Source organism: Melanostigma gelatinosum (genome assembly GCF_949748355.1).
Source record: "Melanostigma gelatinosum genome assembly, chromosome: 21".
NCBI classification, from domain to species: Eukaryota; Metazoa; Chordata; class Actinopteri; order Perciformes; family Zoarcidae; genus Melanostigma; species Melanostigma gelatinosum.
This window is the reverse complement of record NC_136654.1, coordinates 12,387,019-12,408,339: the sequence shown is the minus strand read 5'-3', so window position 1 is coordinate 12,408,339 and position 21,321 is coordinate 12,387,019. Positions and strand designations below refer to the sequence as shown.

At 43.6% G+C, this 21,321-nt stretch overlaps 1 protein-coding gene across 1 annotated transcript in view; it reads left to right on the top strand.

The window, feature by feature from the left end:
* ryr2a (ryanodine receptor 2a (cardiac)) overlaps nucleotides 1–21,321 on the top strand; it is a gene marked incomplete at both ends in the record, with an annotated part of 170,918 nt that overhangs the window by 49,304 nt on the left and 100,293 nt on the right. The window contains 26 exons of the mRNA XM_079293495.1: nucleotides 339–474; nucleotides 1,782–1,877; nucleotides 2,692–2,810; nucleotides 3,972–4,105; nucleotides 4,245–4,486; nucleotides 4,651–4,843; nucleotides 5,281–5,485; nucleotides 6,428–6,532; nucleotides 7,519–7,622; nucleotides 7,820–7,903; nucleotides 8,137–8,296; nucleotides 10,437–10,584; nucleotides 10,749–10,852; nucleotides 11,078–11,182; nucleotides 11,269–11,443; nucleotides 12,678–12,886; nucleotides 13,229–13,405; nucleotides 13,624–13,760; nucleotides 13,895–14,009; nucleotides 14,383–14,543; nucleotides 15,502–15,661; nucleotides 16,559–16,645; nucleotides 17,199–17,330; nucleotides 17,813–17,907; nucleotides 18,516–18,691; nucleotides 19,656–20,308. Of these exons, the coding sequence (XP_079149621.1) occupies nucleotides 339–474; nucleotides 1,782–1,877; nucleotides 2,692–2,810; nucleotides 3,972–4,105; nucleotides 4,245–4,486; nucleotides 4,651–4,843; nucleotides 5,281–5,485; nucleotides 6,428–6,532; nucleotides 7,519–7,622; nucleotides 7,820–7,903; nucleotides 8,137–8,296; nucleotides 10,437–10,584; nucleotides 10,749–10,852; nucleotides 11,078–11,182; nucleotides 11,269–11,443; nucleotides 12,678–12,886; nucleotides 13,229–13,405; nucleotides 13,624–13,760; nucleotides 13,895–14,009; nucleotides 14,383–14,543; nucleotides 15,502–15,661; nucleotides 16,559–16,645; nucleotides 17,199–17,330; nucleotides 17,813–17,907; nucleotides 18,516–18,691; nucleotides 19,656–20,308 (4,212 nt within the window). The remainder of the gene's footprint in view (nucleotides 1–338; nucleotides 475–1,781; nucleotides 1,878–2,691; nucleotides 2,811–3,971; nucleotides 4,106–4,244; nucleotides 4,487–4,650; nucleotides 4,844–5,280; nucleotides 5,486–6,427; nucleotides 6,533–7,518; nucleotides 7,623–7,819; nucleotides 7,904–8,136; nucleotides 8,297–10,436; nucleotides 10,585–10,748; nucleotides 10,853–11,077; nucleotides 11,183–11,268; nucleotides 11,444–12,677; nucleotides 12,887–13,228; nucleotides 13,406–13,623; nucleotides 13,761–13,894; nucleotides 14,010–14,382; nucleotides 14,544–15,501; nucleotides 15,662–16,558; nucleotides 16,646–17,198; nucleotides 17,331–17,812; nucleotides 17,908–18,515; nucleotides 18,692–19,655; nucleotides 20,309–21,321) is intronic.

The window sequence follows — 21,321 nt, the reverse complement described above, 5'->3', positions numbered from 1 at the left end:
TTGTAGGATTTTTTTTCTCCTCGTTAAATTTTCTTTTTTATGGATATTTAGAAGAAACAAAAAGATTAGGTGTGAGCTTAAATAAAGCAAGTGCAATGTGCATGATGGATGAGATGACAGTATCAGCCGATGGCTGTTCCATTGTTCTGTGGCAACGCTACGTTCTCCAGCATGAGGTAGACACACACATGTAGGATCAATGAGCCCTTCACAAAGTACTCAACACTACACATGTCAACTTGGGCCTCCAGAGTTCTAACACTGTCCACTTCATTTGATGGTACGAGTCTGAATCCAGCTGAATAAAGCAGTGAAACCCAGAACCTGTGTGTCCGTAGGGAATGATCAGCCTGGTGCTGGAGTGCATTGATCGTCTTCACGTCTACAGCAGTGCGGCTCATTTTACTGAGGCAGTAGGAAGAGAGGCAGGAGAGGCCTGGAGCTCCATCCTCAACTCCCTCTACCAACTACTGGGTACACACACACACACACACTACAAATCATACATCAATCAATTGGTTTACAACCAATTATATTGTTGTAAACAAGATTTTACAAAGTAAAGAAATCACGCCGATTTAATCAAATTAAATTCAAGCATTATTCCTATTATTCGAAGTAATTCAAATTGACTTAGTTTAATGGGTTAAAGAAAAATGAATGTTGTAATCAGACGCCGGAGATCAACACAGATGTAGAAATAGTAAGCAGAGCTGTGTGTACATTATTGTGGTTCCATTATCACATGAAAGCAGCTGTTCTTACAGTTTTTCTCGATTGCTAAGACACATTTCTTGAAACGGTCACCCATTCTCTCAAAACTGGAAACACAAAACCTCATCTTCAAGCACTATTTACAAAACCTCTGAATCCTCTTGCAAAATGAAACTTTCGCCTCAAAACAGTTTTACCTGTGCTCAAAATCAAACACTGCTCTCAAATCATAAACAAAGTGATCAAAATAACATACACTATCAAGCAGTCAGTAAACAATACACCAATAAATAGAAAACACATTGTTCAAAACATGTAGTTCTCAGGGAGAAGTACATTTTTAATCTCAAAACAAATTTCATATGAACGAAAACATGTTCTATTACAGTAGCTCAAAATTGATCAGAAATGACTACTGTGCTTTGCTCTTTGCAATTTATTTATTTTGTTCTTCCTCCTTGTACCCCTATTTTTACAGTACTGTACCCTGCATCTCACAAACGTGTCCTTTGTCTCTGTGATACTGTAATTCTTGTTCTTTGTTGATGTGAACCTGCAGCCAGTCAAAATCTATTGAGCAGTCAGTACTGTTACTGTAACAAATAGAAAGCACCATGTCCTCTCACATTGTTTCTTCTATCCATTCTCAGACTTTCTCCTTCCCACCTTCAACCACCTGTTTGCTGTCTAAACTGGCTAATATTGGTTGTGTCACATCATTTGATACAAGTGAAATCCATTTTGAGTGATTGTGTTTAATCAATGACATGTGTTCTCTATTTGTATTTGATTGTTGCCACTTGTGTTTACCAGTATGGATGACATGTGCATGAGAGTGCAGAATGTGTTTTGAGACTGAGAATGTGTTTAGAGTTTTGCTGAAAAGTCTAAGTGAGATCTGCAAATTGTGTTTTACCATGTGACACAGTTTAAGGTATTGACAACAGACTGCACAATTAGCTAAATGAGTTCAGGCAACTGAGAACTTTGTTCAGCCAATGGGTTTTAGTGTTTTAGCAATTGAGAAAAACTGTAAGTCATGCATCTTCTCTTCTGTCTCCTCCCAGCTGCTCTGATCAGAGGAAACAGGAAGAACTGTGCTCAGTTTTCCGGTTCATTGGACTGGCTGATCAGCAGACTGGAGAGACTGGAGGCCTCTTCAGGTAGGTCAGCTCGCCTTAAACCAGGTAGTCACACTATGCGCTGAATCACTGATCCCCATTGGATCATCAGAAATGGATAATGTTGACATCAGACGGTCTAATTTCTGTTTTCTCAAGACAGTGGGTGAAAGAACTCTGCTCATTATTTTGAATATTTAAAAACAGCAGAAACACAGCATCTTTCTTCATGAGTTGATTCCTTTTATAGTTCTGATGAAGAAGGTGGAGAGAGTCTAAGTTCATCCGCAGTGCAAACCGTGCCTTTCTAGTTACAGAAGTGCAGAGTTTGCAAACCTTCATTTCCGATGTTGTTGGATAATTTCTTCTTTGGATAGCTGATTGGATTCTTATCTACTCGTTCTTCTTCAATTGCTTTTAAAAGTGCATCATCTGTGGAAGCCCTGAGAGGCCAGCTGTATTTCCTACAAAGGAGTTATTATGTCATACGTACGAGATATTTCCTCCCACGTACGAGAAATGTTTTTTTCGCCTGAACCAAATACATTTGCCGATATTTGCTCTGAAAATACACACTCTCCCTGAGAGATTCAGCACTTGCAATCAGTCGGTCCTGCCCCCTTGTGCTTCACACCCTCTTTCCCTCGGTTGATTTGTAATATAACCCGGAATGAATGCCATAATGATAATAGTGGCATATCTCACCTTGCCTCCCAGGGCTTCCCTTAATCTTGACCAGTGATGAGCTACTGTTAGCCTACATTAGCCGTGATGATTAGTGAATAGGACCCCTGGTTTGAACGCTTTCTCGACACATGTAGTCACTCTTACTACTTTACATGTCATGTATTGCCAGGTATACTAGAGGTGCTCCACTGTGTGCTGGTGGAGAGTCCTGAGGCGCTGAACATAATCAAAGAGGGACACATCAAATCCATTATCTCTCTGCTGGACAAGCACGGACGCAACTACAAGGTACAGGCACTTATACTTCACACTTTACAGAGATCAAGATCTCTGTAAATCTTGATCTCGAAGATTGACACCTCATTTGAGCCAATAGGAGCTTCCATAGCCTGGTCACATTCTGGAAGAGCCAACGAGAGTCCGCTTTGAAAGACAATGCCCGCCTCTCTTCTTTGGGTAACGCTCGAGCCAATTGCAATCGATCTCGATGAATCTCAGGCTCCATATCGCCAATGAAATTACGAAGAAAGTCTTTCAAACTCAAATTCAGTACCATGAGTGAAGTCCCTGAGACCGATTATGAAGACCAAAGTCTGGTTGATGAGACTTTACAAGAATCTGTGAAAGTTGACAAAGGTTAAATACGTTGTAGATAACCATATAGCGACATAAACAAACTGTAGCTCGACTTTCGGACACGTAGTTCATCGGAGTCTTTGACTTTGACGTGCGTCTATGAACCTCCAAATGTGTTTTTACGCGGACGTGCTCTTAGTAAACCATGTGTAAAATATTTATTTTCTGTCGTGTTGTTATCAAATTTGAACGTGTACTATGACTTCCTGCTGTGTTTTCGTTGTGTTTTCAAGCTCCTCAGTCCCAGCCATAGATAACTGCTGCCATCTGTTGGCCAAAAGAAATCCAGGTGGAAATAAAAACCTTCACTTTCAGTGTGTGGTGAACTCTATAGCTCAATGCCAGTAGCACTTACAGTGATTGTTTGTGAAGAAACCATACATGTACTCCCATTGGTTCAATAAGAGTTGTCAGTGTACTTTGGGTACGCATTGGATAGGCGTTTTAGGATAATTTTACAGGAGTGATAAGAGGCTTTAGACCTCCAGGAATCTGTGGGCAGCACCGAGGCAGCTGAGGGCAAAGTGCTGCATGAAAGAAAACAGCCACGAGCAGTGATTTCTCAACCCATTTTTGTTTTAAATCCCTCGAGTGCCGTACATTGTGGTTTAATTGCTGGAGGGCGCTGGCTGAGCAGGGTAAGATAACAACAAGACATTTTCTCAAGGCTGAGGAGGAGAGCTGCAATCTGTCCAATCAAATGTGTTGGGAATCCTGCAGTTCAGTCTCTGTGTCAGTATGTGTGTGTTCATACTGTAACGAAGATATGTTTACAGCACTGACATATTATCTGGTGTGTGTGCTGCCGTCCAGGTTCTAGATGTGTTGTGTTCACTGTGCGTTTGTCACGGTGTGGCAGTGCGCTCCAACCAGCACCTGATCTGTGACAACCTGCTGCCAGGAAGAGAACTGTTACTGCAGACCCGCCTGATCAACCACGTAAGCAGGTATACACACACACACACACACACACACACACACACACACACACTTTAATACAATAATATCAAAAAAAGGCGAACACTGGCCGTCACTCTAACCCAGTGGAGAGTCGTAATTGACAGTCCTATGCTTCATCCCCATTAGCATGCGTCCCAACATCTTCCTGGGAGTCAGTGACGGCTCTGCTCAGTACAGGAAGTGGTACTACGAGCTGATCGTGGATCAGGCGCTGCCGTTTGTCACAGCAGAGGCTTCTCACCTCAGGGTAGGCTGGGCCAACACCAGCGGTTACGCCCCCTATCCCAGCGGGGGCGAAGGGTGGGGTGGCAACGGGGTGGGCGATGACCTCTACTCCTACGGATTTGATGGACTCCATCTCTGGTCAGGTGAGGTGTGTGTGTGTGTGTAGGTGTGTGTGTGTGTGTGTGTGTGTGTGTGTACTTGCTACATAGTGTGGCAAAATATGGAGTCTTGACTGTTCCAGATGGCAGATTCAAAATTCAGTTGCTCACATGTGGCGGACTGACTGAACTCTGTCCTCACTGTGCAGGCTGCATTGAGCGAACTGTTACCTCACCCAATCAGCATCTTCTGAGAGCAGAGGATGTGGTGAGCTGCTGCCTGGACCTCAGTGTGCCCAGTATCTCCTTCAGGATCAACGGGCAGCCGGTTCAGGGCATGTTTGAGAACTTCAACTCTGACGGCCTCTTCTTCCCTGTGGCCAGCTTCTCTGCGGGAGTCAAGTCAGTGAGAAGGCAGTTGGTGTCCCCCCTCATGTCAGAGGAAACTCCAGAATATTTAGTCTCACCATCAAACATAAAAACGTAAAAGGTTCCAAAAAGGTTTTTCCGCAAAACCGATAGAATAAATATTTGAATAAGTAAGAGTGAAAAGAAATAGACTTCTAAAGGACTTCCATATACAGAACATGCATTTATTACTGCACTTCATTCATAGTATTTGTGGCTATTTAAACACAGCTTTCACCTTTAGAACTCTTGTCTAAATATAACAGCCATACTGAAAAACGAAAGTCTGATGCCATTTAATGAACTGACGGGGTTTGGTAGTTGTTCACACTGTTTCCTGTGACGTCTGGCAAAGTGAATACATCCATATTTCCATCATAGCTTGGACCATACTCTCTCCTTGACTCCTCCTGCCACCTGTCACACTGCAGGGTGCGTTTCCTCCTTGGGGGTCGTCATGGGGAGTTTAAGTTCCTCCCTCCTCCGGGTTACGCTCCGTGCTACGAGGCGGTGCTGCCCAGGGAGAAGCTGAAGCTGGAGGCCAGTCAGGACCAGACTGCAGCCAGAGACCTGCTGGGACCCACCACCACCTTGAGCCAGGCAGCATTCACCCCCACACCTGTGGACACCAGCCAGGTACAGACCGCTGCCAGTCAGAGCAGTTATAGTAGATCAATAAGACATTACCAAATCAATAATCTTATGATTAAATACAGACGCCATTTATAATATAACGTTGAGAAGGTGAAATAATTCAATACGTTTCTGATTATTTCATTACCATGAGATGTTCGTTAATCTGGCTCATAAACTCATTCAAGCTCATTTTTATTTAATTCTAGCAGTTTAAAAAAAATACTTTTTCCAAACTCTGATTTCATGAGAATGAAACTCATGTTCCATAGTTTCTGTTCAGTCAGTGTGACATAGTACAGACAGGTTAGACTATCACAAGACTTATGAAACAGACATTATGATTAGAATATGGTGCAGGTTTCTGTTGTTTTTGTTTGATGGATGTAAATTTACTCATGAATAATTATGACCATAAAAAGGTGCAGGTATGTCTGAGGAGAGAGAGAAATAAATAAATGAATAAATTATGTTATTATTATTATGTAATAATTATGTTGACAAGTTCAATAAATACATATTAATAATAATAATAATATTACAATTATAATGATGATGATGATGATAATAATAAGGGGAGAAAATAAATAAATAAATAAACGATAATAATGGTCTTAAAGTAAAAACAAATTAGTAAATGAATCAACACGCCATTCTGATCCAAAAAAGTCCTCCAATTAGATAAAGATAATTATTGTTATTATTATATGTTGGATTGGTGACAGAGGGACATAACGTGTGAAAGAGGTGACAGACCTCAGTGGTCTAATGACCAGAGAAGCATTTCATGGCAATGTGCAGGACATGTTGCAAAGCAACAGACGTTCAATGTCCGAAAACCATTGTCAATTTTCCGTTTCTTCTCCTGTGTGTGTGTGTGTGTGTGTGTGTGTGTGTGTGTGTGTGTGTGTGTGTGTGTGTGTGTGTGTGTGTGTGTGTGTGCAGATTGTGCTGCCGCCTCACTTGGAGAGGATCAGGGAGAAGCTTGCAGAAAACATCCATGAACTGTGGGTGATGAACAAGATAGAACTTGGCTGGACTTACGGTGCAGTGAGTATCAGACAAACAGGCATGTTCACGTACATTCATCTGATGGAATTCAACATGTTGCTCTGATGTTTGAATGAGCGGCCGAGTCACTCTTACATAAAGATCCTCACAGCTCAACAATCACCTTCAACACAACACGACTGAGTCGAATGCCTTCAGATTATTGTTACACAAGGTGCTGAGTGCAGAGAGAGAAATGAAATGCAGGTCTTGTTCCACTGTTAATACATTTCTTATGGAAGTTTCATCTCCTTTGCTCAATGAAAAGAAGACAAGTTCCAACTGTGAATATGTCAACAAACGAATTAGTGAGCAAAGGATTTAAAGAAGTCTGTCTCTGTCAGACCGCATTGAGTCAACAGCATAATTCTTGACCTCAATGAAAATGCATTTCAAATGCAGAAATCCATCAGCTTTCTGAATGCTTAGTTGGCAGAGCTTCAACTCGAGGTCATTGCATCAGTTTTTCAGGCTCTGCCGTCGTATCTCAACCGAATCCAGTCAGTCAGTCATATCTACCACTGTGGCTCATTCAGTGCACAGCCACAGACCCGGGGGAGCCGCTCACATAGAAGCTGATGCTGCACTTCACATCCCAAACAGTCAGTAGTTCTGAGTTACATTGAAGTAGCTGCAGCTCTATAAGGACATGCATGGAGGTGTCCCATGGTTCTCCTGGTCCTGAGAGCAGCAGGCTCCCTTCCCTCACTCTCTTAACCTTTGCTTGTTATGCTTCCGCTCCGGCGCCAGCTGTGGGAGGAGCCACTGTGTTTCCTGGTTGTCCATGCATCCCATTGTCGATATCTCAGGAACTCCTTGAGGCAATTTCTTCAAATTTGGCACAAATGTCCACCTGCACTCAAGGATGATCTGATTAGAATTTGGTGGTCAAAGGTCAGAGGTCACTGACCTCTAACCGTACAAATGTCCAATAGGATAAAGCCGCGACAACAATTCTAGTTTTACATGTTGTCTGTGTGTTTCAGGTGCGAGATGATAACAAGCGGCAACACCCCTGTCTGGTGGAGTTCTCCAAGCTCCCTGAACAAGAACGGAGCTACAACTTACAGATGTCTCTGGAGACTCTGAAGTAATGCATCAGTGCAGAAAGCAACATATGTATTTGTGGCACCCTGATGACACATGATACGTTCATTCTGTACATGAGCAAACTCTGAGGATTCTCTCTGTGGCAGTTCACTATGGGTGATGATAATCATCTTTGAGTCAATATCAAAAACCTCAACACTAAATTGGATTTGATGTGTGTGTGTGTGTGTGTTACAGAACTCTCCTGGCCCTTGGTTGTCACGTTGGCCTAGCAGATGAGCACGCTGTAGAGAAAGTCAAGAGCATGAAACTGTCACCCACGTAAGTCAACCCCGCCATCAGTATAATAACAGATAGGTAATGCCACAAGTCAACCAGAACTGGGTGCAGAATGAAACTTGCATGATGTAATGACACAGTGACAGGATCAATGGGACATGTCGTGAGCTGATTAATAGGGCGAAACAAAGCTCCAGAGGCTCTCAGACATCAGTACTTGAAGGTTGTTGAGCAGCTGGCAAGCTAGATTCAGTGATCCAACTCTATCTGTGCAGCTATGAGCTGTCCGGTGGTTATAAACCTGCCCCTCTGGACCTGAGTCACATCAAACTGACCTCCACCCAGGAAGCCATGGTGGACAAACTGGCTGAGAATGCGCACAACGTCTGGGCAAGAGATCGCATCCGCCAGGGCTGGACCTATGGCATCCAACAGGTAGACACATATTGTTGAATACTGGGCTCTGTGTGTGGGTCTGTTGATGTGTTGAGACGGACAGCAATGACTTTGTGTTTCCCCTATCTCTCAATTTCCCGAATTGATTTAATAGTTGGATGAGCTGTCTGATTGCAGGGCACCAGACCAACTTGTCCTCTACTTGCTCAGTTGGTCGCACCAGCACATGATTGGATTCAGCAGGGTGTTCAATCAATGACCTGTCACCATCAGTGGCGTCTCACCACCGGCCTCCTCCTCTCTCCCCTCATTTTGCTTTTGTAACATATCAGCTGTAGAGGTTTTATTCTTGTAAGAGCTTTAGGGATTATTTTGTAAAGTTCTGTGGTGCTATGAAAATGGTATTTGGGCTTTTCCATTACTCAGAATTGGAAAAGTGTTTTGTGTGACTATGTGTGTTTTACCGAATGCAATCAAGAAAAATAAAGTATTTACAAACTAGTCTCAGTTAGATTAAACTAGGATCCTACCCAGTTGGCCTTTTCTACTTCCTGCTTGTCACAGTATAAGAGGCCATCTTGACTGCCACCACATCTTTAGGCCAGGGGAGGACTTGTATAGGATCCATAAAAGAGAATATTATTAATGAAAGCAAATAAGATGTAATGACAGAAACAAAAATGTGTGCGCTCCAATTAAACTGTCACGAACAAAGTGTGTGCTGTGGGAAAACAAAAGAACGTGTGTCATATCGTTACTTGATATGTTTGCATGTCAACTGAGCTGAAAAACACAAACTACAAACACACTGGTGTGCCAATCACTGCCATGCCATCTCAGTGTGGAGGATTCCTGAGTGTAGTCAAACTGAGGCACACTACCTTTAAACAAGGAGGAAGAGGACCAGTAGCACAAGAAGAACGGCAGATTGTGAGATAACAAGCTGCATCGTTCAACTGGCAACCCAGAATGTACGTAGGTTGCTTGTTTTTCCTTCAGAGGATATATTGCCATCTGGTAATATTCTGAGTGGCTTGTGGATAACACTGAAGATAGAACTTCTTCCCCAATTCAGCCAGTTGGCTGACTGGAATCATAGATAGACTGTTAATTATAAGTGGACTCATTCATTGTAACGTCACCCATTGGTTTGTGGACTACAGTCTCAAAGCCTCACTTTTGGTTTTTAAGAGTAAGTACAATAAGCACAACCAAGCAGGTTGTTTTTAGGAGACCAAAATGTTCAAATTTACTGTCACGAATTGAAAACGCATTATGAAAGGGTTAAAGTTCTAAGATGAAAACAACTCCCAGACCGGACTACCCAGAGATTGAGACCATAAACTCATGTTTACAATGTTTACTGAGGTAATAAATCAAGAGAGAAGTAGAGTCATTTTCTCATAGACTTCTATACAACCAGAGGAGTCGCCCCCTGCTGGACACTAGAGAGAATGCAGCTTTAAGACACTTTCGCATTGGTTTAACTTATCAGGCCCGGACGTTTCTGCCTGACTAGAACCAACGGTTATTTCAATGCACAAAGAAAGCTATTGTCTGACAGTTTGTTTGCTGCTGTACTAGCTGTAAGGCAGGGCTCTCAAACTCATTTTCACTCCGGGCCACATCAGCATCATGGATCATGTTCGCCCACAAAGGGCCGGTTGTAAATGTAACTACTCGTAACATATTGTTAAATAGCTCTCTGCATTCACAGTTTAAAGTAGTCTTCAATGTACTCACAATACATTTCCATGTTAAATGTACAGTAACCAGCCAAAGAGCTGCTTCTAACTGTTTAAGTATCTCATAATTTTGACTTTCTATCTCAGGATTATGACTTTCTATCATAGTTATGACTTGCGATCGCATAACTTCGACTTTCTATCTCATCATTTCGACAATGGGGATATTTATTATTATTATTATTTTTTTACTTTTGTTTTTTTTCTTTGGCTGGCGGATTCGCGGGCCACATAAAATGACGTGGCGGGTCGGATTTGGCCCGCGGGCCGGGAGTTTGAGACCCCTGCTGTAAGGGATTAACATATCATGCCTACAAGCACCTCAGTGATGTTAACAAGGGAGGGGTTCTGTTTCTCTTTCCCCACCCAGCACCACGTTCCTATGAAGCAACTGATAATTACTTTTTATTCTTCTGGCCTCTGTCTCTTGTCAGGATGTGAAGAGTCGCCGAAACCCTCGTCTAGTGCCCTACGTTCTGCTGGATGAAAGAACCAAGAAGTCCAACAAAGACAGTCTGAGAGAGGCCGTCAGGACTCTGCTGGGATATGGATACAACCTGGAAGCTCCTGACCAGGACCATGGTACAAACCTACCCTTCATTGTATTATTTCATTTCGGAATATTTTTATATGTTATGTAATCATTTTGCGGGGGGGGGAATGAATACCTTGATTGTACATAAGTACAACATATGATAATAAGATGATTTTCTTCTATATGGTAATGGGCCCTTCTTCTCCTCCAGCAGCTCAATCTGACCCCAACAACATATCTACTGAGAGGTTTCGCATTTTCAGAGCAGAAAAGACCTACTGTGTTAATGCGGGGAAGTGGTACTTTGAGCTGGAGGTAAGAAGAGACATGGCAAGAGATGTGATCGTATTGCGCTAAAGATATTTAGCTATTAGGATGTAACCTAAGATCCCTCATGGGGACCTATTCTGATCTAAAGAGTATGAAGAAGCTTTCACGAAATGTTGTTACTATTCCACATGTGTTTCTTGATCCACCATAATCTGCAGACACGCAGGCTTTCCTAAACTGGATATTACCTGGTTCCTGCTTCTTCTCCAGGTATTAACAGCAGGAGAGATGAGGGTGGGCTGGGCCAGGCCAGGATGCCTCCCAGACCAGGAGCTGGGATCAGATGACCAGGCCTTTGTCTTCGATGGCTTCAAGGTCTCTGGATTATTCTTCGCCCCATATTTTACATTTATTAATGTCCAAATAACAATTCATCTTAAAAGTTTCTTTATTCTTCTTAGGTCCAGCGCTGGCACCAGGGTAATGAGCACTTTGGCCGTGCGTGGCAGACGGGGGACGTGGTGGGCTGCATGGTGGATCTGAACGAACACACCATGATCTTCACACTCAATGGAGAAGTGCTGCTGGATGACTCCGGATCTGAGCTGGCCTTCAAGGACTTTGAAGTTGGTGATGGTCAGTGCTGCGTTATAGACAACATATATCCTGTGCACCGCATATTTGCCTGTTGGTGCACACTCAGCATGTTCTAACTACGCCTGTGGCCGAAACATGCTGGAGACGAGAGTTTTGTCCTCTACAGTTTGGAGAATATGGGTTTGCTTTGCTGCGAGGAGAGACCCGGGCAGAGTGTAGAAGATACAAACGTTCCCTCTTCAGGATTACGCGTCCGTGCGACCGTCCGCGCGGAAAGCATAGCGGGGGCTTAAGTCAGGTCCTTTGATAGAAGGCCCCCATGGGCAGGCTTGTCTCAACATGATTTAAAGATGAGAGGTCATTGGTCATGTCTGCAGTCAGCTGTAGAACATGTCTTTGTTAATAAGGACTGTAGAACATTCTTGGAAGCGATAGGAGCGGCCGGTAGCGCCCATGAATGTTGCTACATCTTGGCCTTTTTATTTTTTGTGACTAATGTCATTTGACAGAATACATTCATCAACATCTGTAAAGGAAGCGTGGGGGACTGTGAGACAATCACAGCCCACGGCCGACCAACCAGCCAGACCTGCTGGACCAAACACCACCAAACTGCCACAGGGAGAAGAGCCCAGATGGAAGCTAAGCTAATAGCTAGGATTTAAGGCTACTCCACCACCCAGCCTACTGCTGGCTGTCTGATGCCAGGTCGGCGAAAAATAAGATGGATGAAAGGCAGCGGAAGGTTGGTGACTGTTGAGCCGTCTTCACAGAGACCTGGATCCATCGTGGTCCAGGATCAAGCTGAACTTGATGGGTGAACAGCGAGACAGAGAACAGGACTCCGGTGGGACCAGAGGAGGAGGACTCTGTGTTTTTGTCATGATGCTTGGTGCTCAAACAGTCAGAGTTGATGGATAATGTTTTCCTCATGTTTCATTTTTAATTTGAAGACGTCGGCCATATCATCTGACCAGAGAATTGTTGTTGTTGCTGCTGTTTACACAGCAACAACTTATGCAAATTCAAAAGATGGACTACAGGAATGTACTACTGTCTTGGTTTTGTGTTGTTTGTCATGTGTTTGTTGTGTTACAAATATGCATCCCTGTGTTGCATAATGACAATAAATGATCCTTGAATCATTGACCGTATCAGTTGAGTTGCACCAATGGTCCACGGAAAAGGTTCCTCTATGGGTAGTGTTACAGGTAGACATGCCCAAAAAGCTTCATCCTACTCCTAGTATTTGATTTCTTCTCTCTGTCTCCAGGTTTTATCCCTGTCTCCAGTTTGGGTGTGTGTCAGGGGGGGAGAATGAACTTCGGTAAGGACGTCAGCACTCTGAAGTACTTCACCATCTGCGGCCTGCAGGAAGGCTACGAACCGTTTGCTGTCAACATGAACCGGGACGTCACCATGTGGACCAGCAAGAGGCTGCCTCAGTTTGTTCCCGTCCCTCCCAACCACCAACACATGGAGGTGAGCGGAGTCACCCGCAGTACAGAGCCACGTAGCAACACCTGGTAGAATCTGATGTGGGTTTCGAACATTGAATGACTTTGGCCAGCGATCTGAACGAAAGATCTGTAATCCCTTCAGACAAATTTCAAGACAGTTCTAAATATGTTTCTGTCTTGCATGCCCCCCCCCCCCCAAAACTGTTATATAAACTCGTGAAAGACGAATCGGAGCTGAAATATTGACGGACCAGACATACCGTAGCTCATGCTTTTTCAAGGGAGGGCACTGTGGACAATCATGGGTGCAAGCTGCAACTTGACTGAGGCGGTAATTCTAGTTTGATTTTGCCGCCTTTTTCAGGTGACAAGGATCGATGGGACGGTGGAGTCCTGTCCATGCCTGAAGGTCACCCAGAGGTCGTTTGGCTCACAGAACAGTTACACGGACATCACCTTCTACAGGCTGAGCATGCCCATCCAGTGTGCAGAGTCCTTCTCCACGTCCCTCGCCAACGACAGCCTCTTCTCACCAAAGAGGGTAACAGCACCACAAACCCACTGACTTCTACTCATTCACATCTCTACACATGTGTCACACAGATGTGAATTTCTCTTGTCAACTGCGTACTGTTCATATTCGTACATAGAACTATCAAAGGAAAGCTCACACGACACCATTTACTGCTAACATTTACTTGGAACGTGTTAAGAGCAGGGTTAGGGTTCATGACTGAGTGTATGCGTCTGTTTCTGCAGGAGCTGGAGGACTTTGAAACTGTGTCAGACTTTGAGGTCCTGATGAAGTCTCCTCATGGTCCCAATGGACCCGACAGAGATGAATTCAACAACCACAAAGACTATAACCAGGAGAAGCCTTCCAAACTCAAGCAACGGTAAACCTCAACACTAAAGATGCAACACTTCTGTTATCTCTATCCAGCTTTTCTGCTCTAGTAATTTGTGTCATTGTGTTTGATCACCTTTTTTAAAAACTATATAAACCTAAACCAACCATCTGACCTACCAGGTTCATGTTGAAGAAAAACAAGCTAGACAACAGCTGTCAGACATCTGCTCGTCTGTCAGAAGAGGTGATGGCTGATGACAGAGATGAATATGAATTCCTCATGCAAGCCTCTACTGTAAGACAATACATGAACAAAATACGATTCACAAAACACTCACATGTAATGTACATGTAACTGATGACGAGAAACGCCCCACTCCAAGAGAGCAAGTAAGGCTAAAGATGCTCAAAAGGGTTTTGAAATTCATAAATTATGAATATACTACAGATCAACAGGTCCTAGAAAAGTGTTACTCTTCAGTCATGACATTTGTTAAATATACGAATTGCTTTGGATTTTTCAACTGTCCTAGAGTTCTTTGGTTTATTAACAAATTATGTCTATCGCCTGCATTTAGTGTTTGATAATACGTGTGTTGAGAAGCCTGTTGGGTCAGTAACTGTGATGAACACTGTGATGACCTCAGTGCATCTCTCTTTGCGTGCAGCACTACTACTCCGTGCGGATCTTCCCTGGTCAGGAGCCCAGCAGTGTTTGGGTGGGCTGGGTCACCTCTGACTTCCATCAGTACGACCCAGGCTTTGAGCTGCACAGTGTCCGAACCGTCACTGTTACCCTGGGTGATGAGAAGGGCAAAGTTCATGAGAGGTTAGTCAACTTACAGCTAAGTTAGGGTGAATTCCAATATTTTCTTCATTAATGTTTGGCAAGCATGGATGACATGTGTCATGAAGGCAGCCATTTTTCATTCCACCTTCGGAACACATCATGTGATTTCAGTGACTACGCACCTTAAATCTGACATGAGGAACTAATCACTGTTACATGGTGTGTGTGTGTGTGTTCTTCAGTATAAAGCGCACTAACTGTTACATGGTGTGTGTGTGTGTGTGTGTGTTCTTCAGTATAAAGCACACTAACTGTTACATGGTGTGTGTGTGTGTGTGTGTGTGTGTGTGTGTGTGTTCTTCAGTATAAAGCGCACTAACTGTTACATGGTGTGTGTGTGTGTGTGTTCTTCAGTATAAAGCGCAGTAACTGTTACATGGTGTGTGTGTGTGTGTGTGTGTTCTTCAGTATAAAGCACACTAACTGTTACATGGTGTGTGTGTGTGTGTTCTTCAGTATAAAGCGCACTAACTGTTACATGGTGTGTGTGTGTGTGTGTGTTCAGTATAAAGCACACTAACTGTTACATGGTGTGTGTGTGTGTGTGTGTGTGTGTGTTCTTCAGTATGAAGCGCACTAACTGTTACATGGTGTGTGTGTGTGTGTGTGTTCTTCAGTATAAAGCACAGTAACTCTTACATGGTGTGTGTGTGTGTGTGTGTTCTTCAGTATAAAGCGCAGTAACTGTTACATGGTGTGTGTGTGTGTGTGTTCTTCAGTATAAAGCGCAGTAACTGTTACATGGTGTGTGTGTGTGTTCTTCAGTATAAAGCGCAGTAACTGTTACATGGTGTGTGTGTGTGTGTGTGTTCTTCAGTATAAAGCGCAGTAACTGTTACATGGTGTGTGTGTGTGTGTGTGTGTGTGTGTGTTCTTCAGTATAAAGCGCAGTAACTGTTACATGGTGTGTGTGTGTGTGTGTGTGTGTGTTCTTCAGTATAAAGCGCAGTAACTGTTACATGGTGTGGGCTGGAGAGACCAGCAGTCCTGGTCAGGGGAGGAACAACAACGGCTTAGAGATTGGCTGCCTGGTCGACACGACAAACGGATTGCTGACATTTACAGCCAACGGGAAAGAACTCAGCACCTACTACCAGGTAAATGTTTGACATGGTGTCCCAGGTGTGTGAATGGTCCTTTCCTTTAACTCCTGCTGTGTCATATACTCCTCTTTCTACTTTTCATTTTCATTTTCTGCACTCACAATGAGCCTCCTGCCTTGTTTCTTCTCTTTCTTCTTCTGTATTTTGTTTGCTTCTACCATAAGTCCCTCTCAGTACAACTGGCACCCGCTATATTACAACCTGTATTCTCCTCTTTTTCAATAGTTGTTCGTCCAACTGAAACATTCTGCTACAGCATGCATAGGCTCAGTGAATCATAGACTCTGTATGGTTCTTTGGTTTCATGTTTCCCCTATATTTGAATTGACCAGTTGAAATGTTGCTTATAGACATTATACTTCTGTTCATAGCCAATCACATCATTTCATTAAAGCTGTGTAAAAAGTGACATTAGCGTTCTTTCATCGGCCTGCAGTGACACTGATTAACAGTCGGGCTGCAGGCCGAGACACAACACAAAGAGCCACGGCCTGTGATCAACAACTCACATTAGCTTTCTTGCTCATGTCTCTTTCTTTTCTGCAAACATGAACCAGGAAAAGGTCTACTGCTAACATCAGTTTGCAGCAGGCTAGAAAGCTTATTTTCTAATCAGATAGAGCACATTGAACACCTTTAAATCCGCTTCTTCAACACCACTGCGACTACAAAACCCTGTCTGTTTCTAGCATCGAAATTACAGTTAACCAAGGAAGTTTGTTTACATTGTCTATTTGTGCCCCTGACCTTTCAGCGTCCAATTAGTGATTTACATCGGCCCGCCTTCCTCACAAGTCCATTGAAAAAAAAAAGATTTCGGTTCCAAACAGGGAATGACTGATCGTCGATTCCGTTGGATTTAAGTAGCTCAGCTCTCTCACGTCCCCGCAGGTGGAGCCCAGTACGAAGCTGTTCCCAGCAGTCTTTGCCAAGGCCACCAGCCCCAATGTCTTCCAGTTTGAACTTGGGCGCATTAAGGTGAGACGCACACGCACAAACAGCTTCGTCGTCATAATAAAGTGTCTGGGGTTTGGCAGGTTGCTTTTAACCTCGGTGACAAGTGACCTGCACTTCCTGTTGCTGCTTCATAATAAAAGCCTTCTAGTAGTTAACAGGTGGAGAAGTTTTATTGATTAACGGAGAAACAAAACACAAGAAACACAACCAAAATGACATCGAGTTATTTGTGGAGACTTGGTTGTTAATTTGAGCTGTTATAATGCGTCTGTAGGGGGAGGAGTCACAGCTTCCTGGTTTGACGTGTGTTTAGTGACACTTTGATGCCAAAATGCTGAAAATGAAAATTTCTAAACAGTCTCTGTAATGACCACACCCTACAGCTCTCATGGCAGGTTGATGTTCATGTCGAATGCAACACCAGAATAATGAGCACTAATGTGAAAACCCACTCTTGGTTGCCAGAATATAAGATGCATAATGAGTTTGAATATGTCCACAGTGTCCTCTTTGGGCTGTCCAGCTTTGCCTTCTGAGATGTTGTATCATTGTGAACATGTCTGTGTCCTGTCAGAATGTGATGCCTCTGTCAGCTGGTCTGTTTAAGAGCGAGAGGAAGAACCCGATTCCTCAGTGTCCTCCAAGGCTGCATGTCCAGTTCCTCACTCCTGTATTATGGAGTCGCGTTCCCAACCACTTCCTCGAGGTACAGTAACTCCTACAGCACGCCTGCATTCTCTGGCTCTTTTATGCTTTTGTTTTGGCTGATATATTACAGAAAAATCACATCTTTTGCAATGTACAGAGAAAAGGGATGTAAAGGCTGACTGTTCTGAAAAGAAATGTAGAGAAAGTACGAACAGTTAGGAGAGCTTCTATCTTACACTTATCTCACTTGTATGCAGCACAAGAGCCTTCTTAGAAGAAACTGATTGCCTGCCTGATTTGGATCATTTTGAATTGACTCGGAAAGCCTCACCAGTGCTTGTCTCTATAGAGACAGTGTAGAAGTGATTCTGGGTTAGTCTTATGACTCTTCCATGTTATCTTCCTGCGTATGGGCAGCATGTAGGTGTGCTGTGCTGTACAGTGGGTGGAAAGCAACATGAAATGTAATGTATACTGTCTGCGAAGTGCTTCCAGATATATACTGTATATAAACACATTTATCTATCTTTTATTTTTCAGGTGTCAGCATCCAGAGTGAATGACAGACATGGCTGGCTGGTCCAGTGTAACACACCTCTGCAGTTCATGTCTCTGCACATACCTGAGGAGAACAAGTGGAGTACACACACGCACACACACACACACACACACACACACACACACACACACACACACACACACACACACACACACACACACACACACACACACACACACACACACACACACACACCAGGGGTGGACCATCTGGCTTACCGGACATTTCCCCGGTGGGCCTACCTGCGTTCTGGGCCGACACAGCTGTCTTTTTGTTATTTTTGTCTCACCGGCCCATAAAACATGTAGCTTAGATCTGCCCAGTGTTTTTTTGTCCCAATCCACCCCTGACACACATCCCTGTACTTCTATCTTGGTGAGGACACTCATTGACTTGACACAATACATTCCCAAGCCCCTTGCCCTAACCTTTAACATCACAACTAAATGCCTCACCCGTACCCTTAAAACCAAGTATGAGTCCCTAAAAAAGGCCTTTGAAGAAGTGTCCCCACTCAGTGAATATAGACTTATTTCGGTCCTCACTATGGAGTACAAGAACACCCAAACACGTGTATACACACACGCACGCACGCACGCACGCACGCACGCACGCACACACACACACCTTTTTCCTTTCCTGCTCTCTCATTTCTTATGCAGCATCTGTCTGTGTGTTGTCCAGGTCGGTGGATATCCTGGAGCTGTCGGAGCAGACGGACCTGTTGAAGTTTCACTCCCACACCCTCAGACTGTATTCAGCAATCTGTGCTCTGGGAAACAACCGGGTGGCTCACGCCCTCTGCTCCCACGTAGACGAGGCACAGCTGCTGCAGGCTATAGAGAATAAGTACATGCCAGGTAACACACAGGACATGAAGACAGAAAGCCTGCATGCAAGGCGTTGGAGGCTGTCCCTGAGTCACAAGTAGAGGTCAGGTAACGCTCCGAGCCATAGACCAGCAACTAAACGCTCAATCGTTTACTTCATAGTAAGAAGCCAATTGAGATTTCAGACGTCTATGGATCATAAGTACGTGTTGCAGGATGGAATAACTGCAGGAAGAGTGGGAAGAAGTATTTTGGTCATACTGATGAAATGTATGTGTTATTCTATACTGTTTTTATTGTGAACAAATCCCATGAAAAGAGCCAAGAATGTGTTCCGTCCTCAATACTTTCTGAATTCTTTACTCCGTAACTCTCACACACCAAGTCTTAAGAAGAATGCTCACAAATATGTAGTTTCATTTCAAAAAATAAATAGGCTTAATGATTTTCTACAACAGCTGGCAGCTGTTACTTGAACACACATTACTCAAGCAGAAGGTATTATGTCACGTGTTGGGACTATTTTCAGCGGCGGATTATTCACAATGGGATCTGGAGTGATCTGTGGCAGAAGCAGCCGTATGTGTGATTGAGTCAAAATACAATGGTGATGAAGCAACATGTCATCCAGTGCAACAATGTGGCTCATTGATGCGTTTCACTACTTTTTTGATAACAATGGAGCTCGATGACACAGAGGAGGAAGACATATGAAGTTCTGATGCACACACACATAATGCTTGTTAGGAAGATTCCAGACTTCAGTTCAGTCATCTAAGTGACAAAGTGAACACAGGAAACTAGTTAAGAAGGTCTGACTGGGCTGTCTCCTTCAAGATGATGTCCGGAAATGGCCATACACACCTATATAGAGAATGAATGAATGTAGTTGGTACTACCAGGTAATGGGTGTATTATGTTCACTAGTAACAATGGTAAGATTAAGGGTTCATGTTTCAGCTCAACGTTTAGAGGTATCCTCTCTCATCCCCAGGTTTGCTACGTGCGGGCTACTACGACCTCCTCATCGACATCCACCTGAGCAGCTACACCACAGCTCGCCTCATGATGAACAACGAGTACATTGTTCCCATGACGGACGAAACCAAGAGCATCACCTTGTTCCCCGATGAGAAGAAGAAACATGGCCTGCCAGGCATCGGCCTCAGCACCTCCCTGAGACCCAGAATGCACTTTTCATCCCCGAGTTTTGTCTGTGGGAACGGACCGTCGTATCGTAACGCCGGCAACAACGGATCAGGAGACTGTTTCCAGTACAGCCCTGAGTTCCCCTTAGACGTGCTGAAGATGAAAACCATCGAGATGCTCACGGAGGCGGTGCGGGAGGGGAGCATGCACGTGCGGGATCCAATAGGAGGCACCACTGAGTTTCTCTTCGTCCCCCTCATCAAGCTGTTCTACACCCTGCTCATCATGGGAGTCTTCAAAAGTGGAGATCTGAAGAACATCCTCAGACTGATTGAACCGTCCGTGTTCTCTGAAAGACGGGAAAGTGAGGAGGACACGCACACGGAGCTGGAGGCGGTGAAGGAGGGGGAGACTGAGGGAAGAGGAGAGGACGGAGGGCGGACTATGCCTAAAGAAGGACTGTTACAGATGAAGCTACCCGAACCTGTAAAGCTCCAGGTGACACTCCGTTGCTACATCAGATTACAGACATAGTGCTTTTTAAGAATCATTTTTAATGTAACAGTCGTTGTTTTTTCACCTTTTAATGAAGCGCTCCTTAAAGTTATAGAAAACTTGATATAGAATCCCATGTTTTAATATCTACATTTAGTTTCACGTGTGATATACCGTACATAGCATTTGAAGTTACAGAAAACAAACAAATATTGGTCATTTTATAAACACCAATAAATCATTTTGTCAAATAAACAGCTTTTTTCTTTGTTAGTTTCACTGATAATTTGACTATGTATTAATAATTAAATAAAATCAAACAATGATATCAAGTGGACTTGAAATCAGTTTTATACTTTTTCTTTCACCTGTTATTTAGAAAGTAGATCCTCCATTGTTGTCTCATTTGCCTCTCAGTGCTTCCAGATTTCACTAAGAATCAAAAAATTCACGTGAGACTGGTGTAAAAATCATTAATCATTGGACATTTATTCTTGCAAGAAGGAGACGGAGTTGATTCACATACAGAATGTACATCAAGACCACTCGGAGATCTGTCTCCGAGTCTCTGGTATTTATACTCAGTAACCAACATGCAGTGGGCTGCACAGGGCCGCACGCACGCACGCACGCACGCACACACACACGGACACTTTAACTGTTCGATCTAGTACAAAGGTCACTTTCTCGTAAGTCAGCACTGCGTAAGTATTGACGCTTTCTCCACGTTTCTTATCATTCTTATTCAGGACAAACAGCTGAAGTGTTCTTTCGGCAATCAGCTGCTTCTTAACAGACTAAACATCTGCTGAAGACGCCTGGTGTCCCAGATAGTTCACACAAGGACCCAGGCCTCAAACACTACAGAGGACATGAGCCTCTGTTAAATGTATCACATTCACTAATTATTAAATGAATAATAATTAGTCATTTAGATTTTTTCCCAACACAAACAAAATCAGTTGGAACAATTTCAAAACAGCTCCTTTTCAAATCTACAGTGACGATGACAGCAA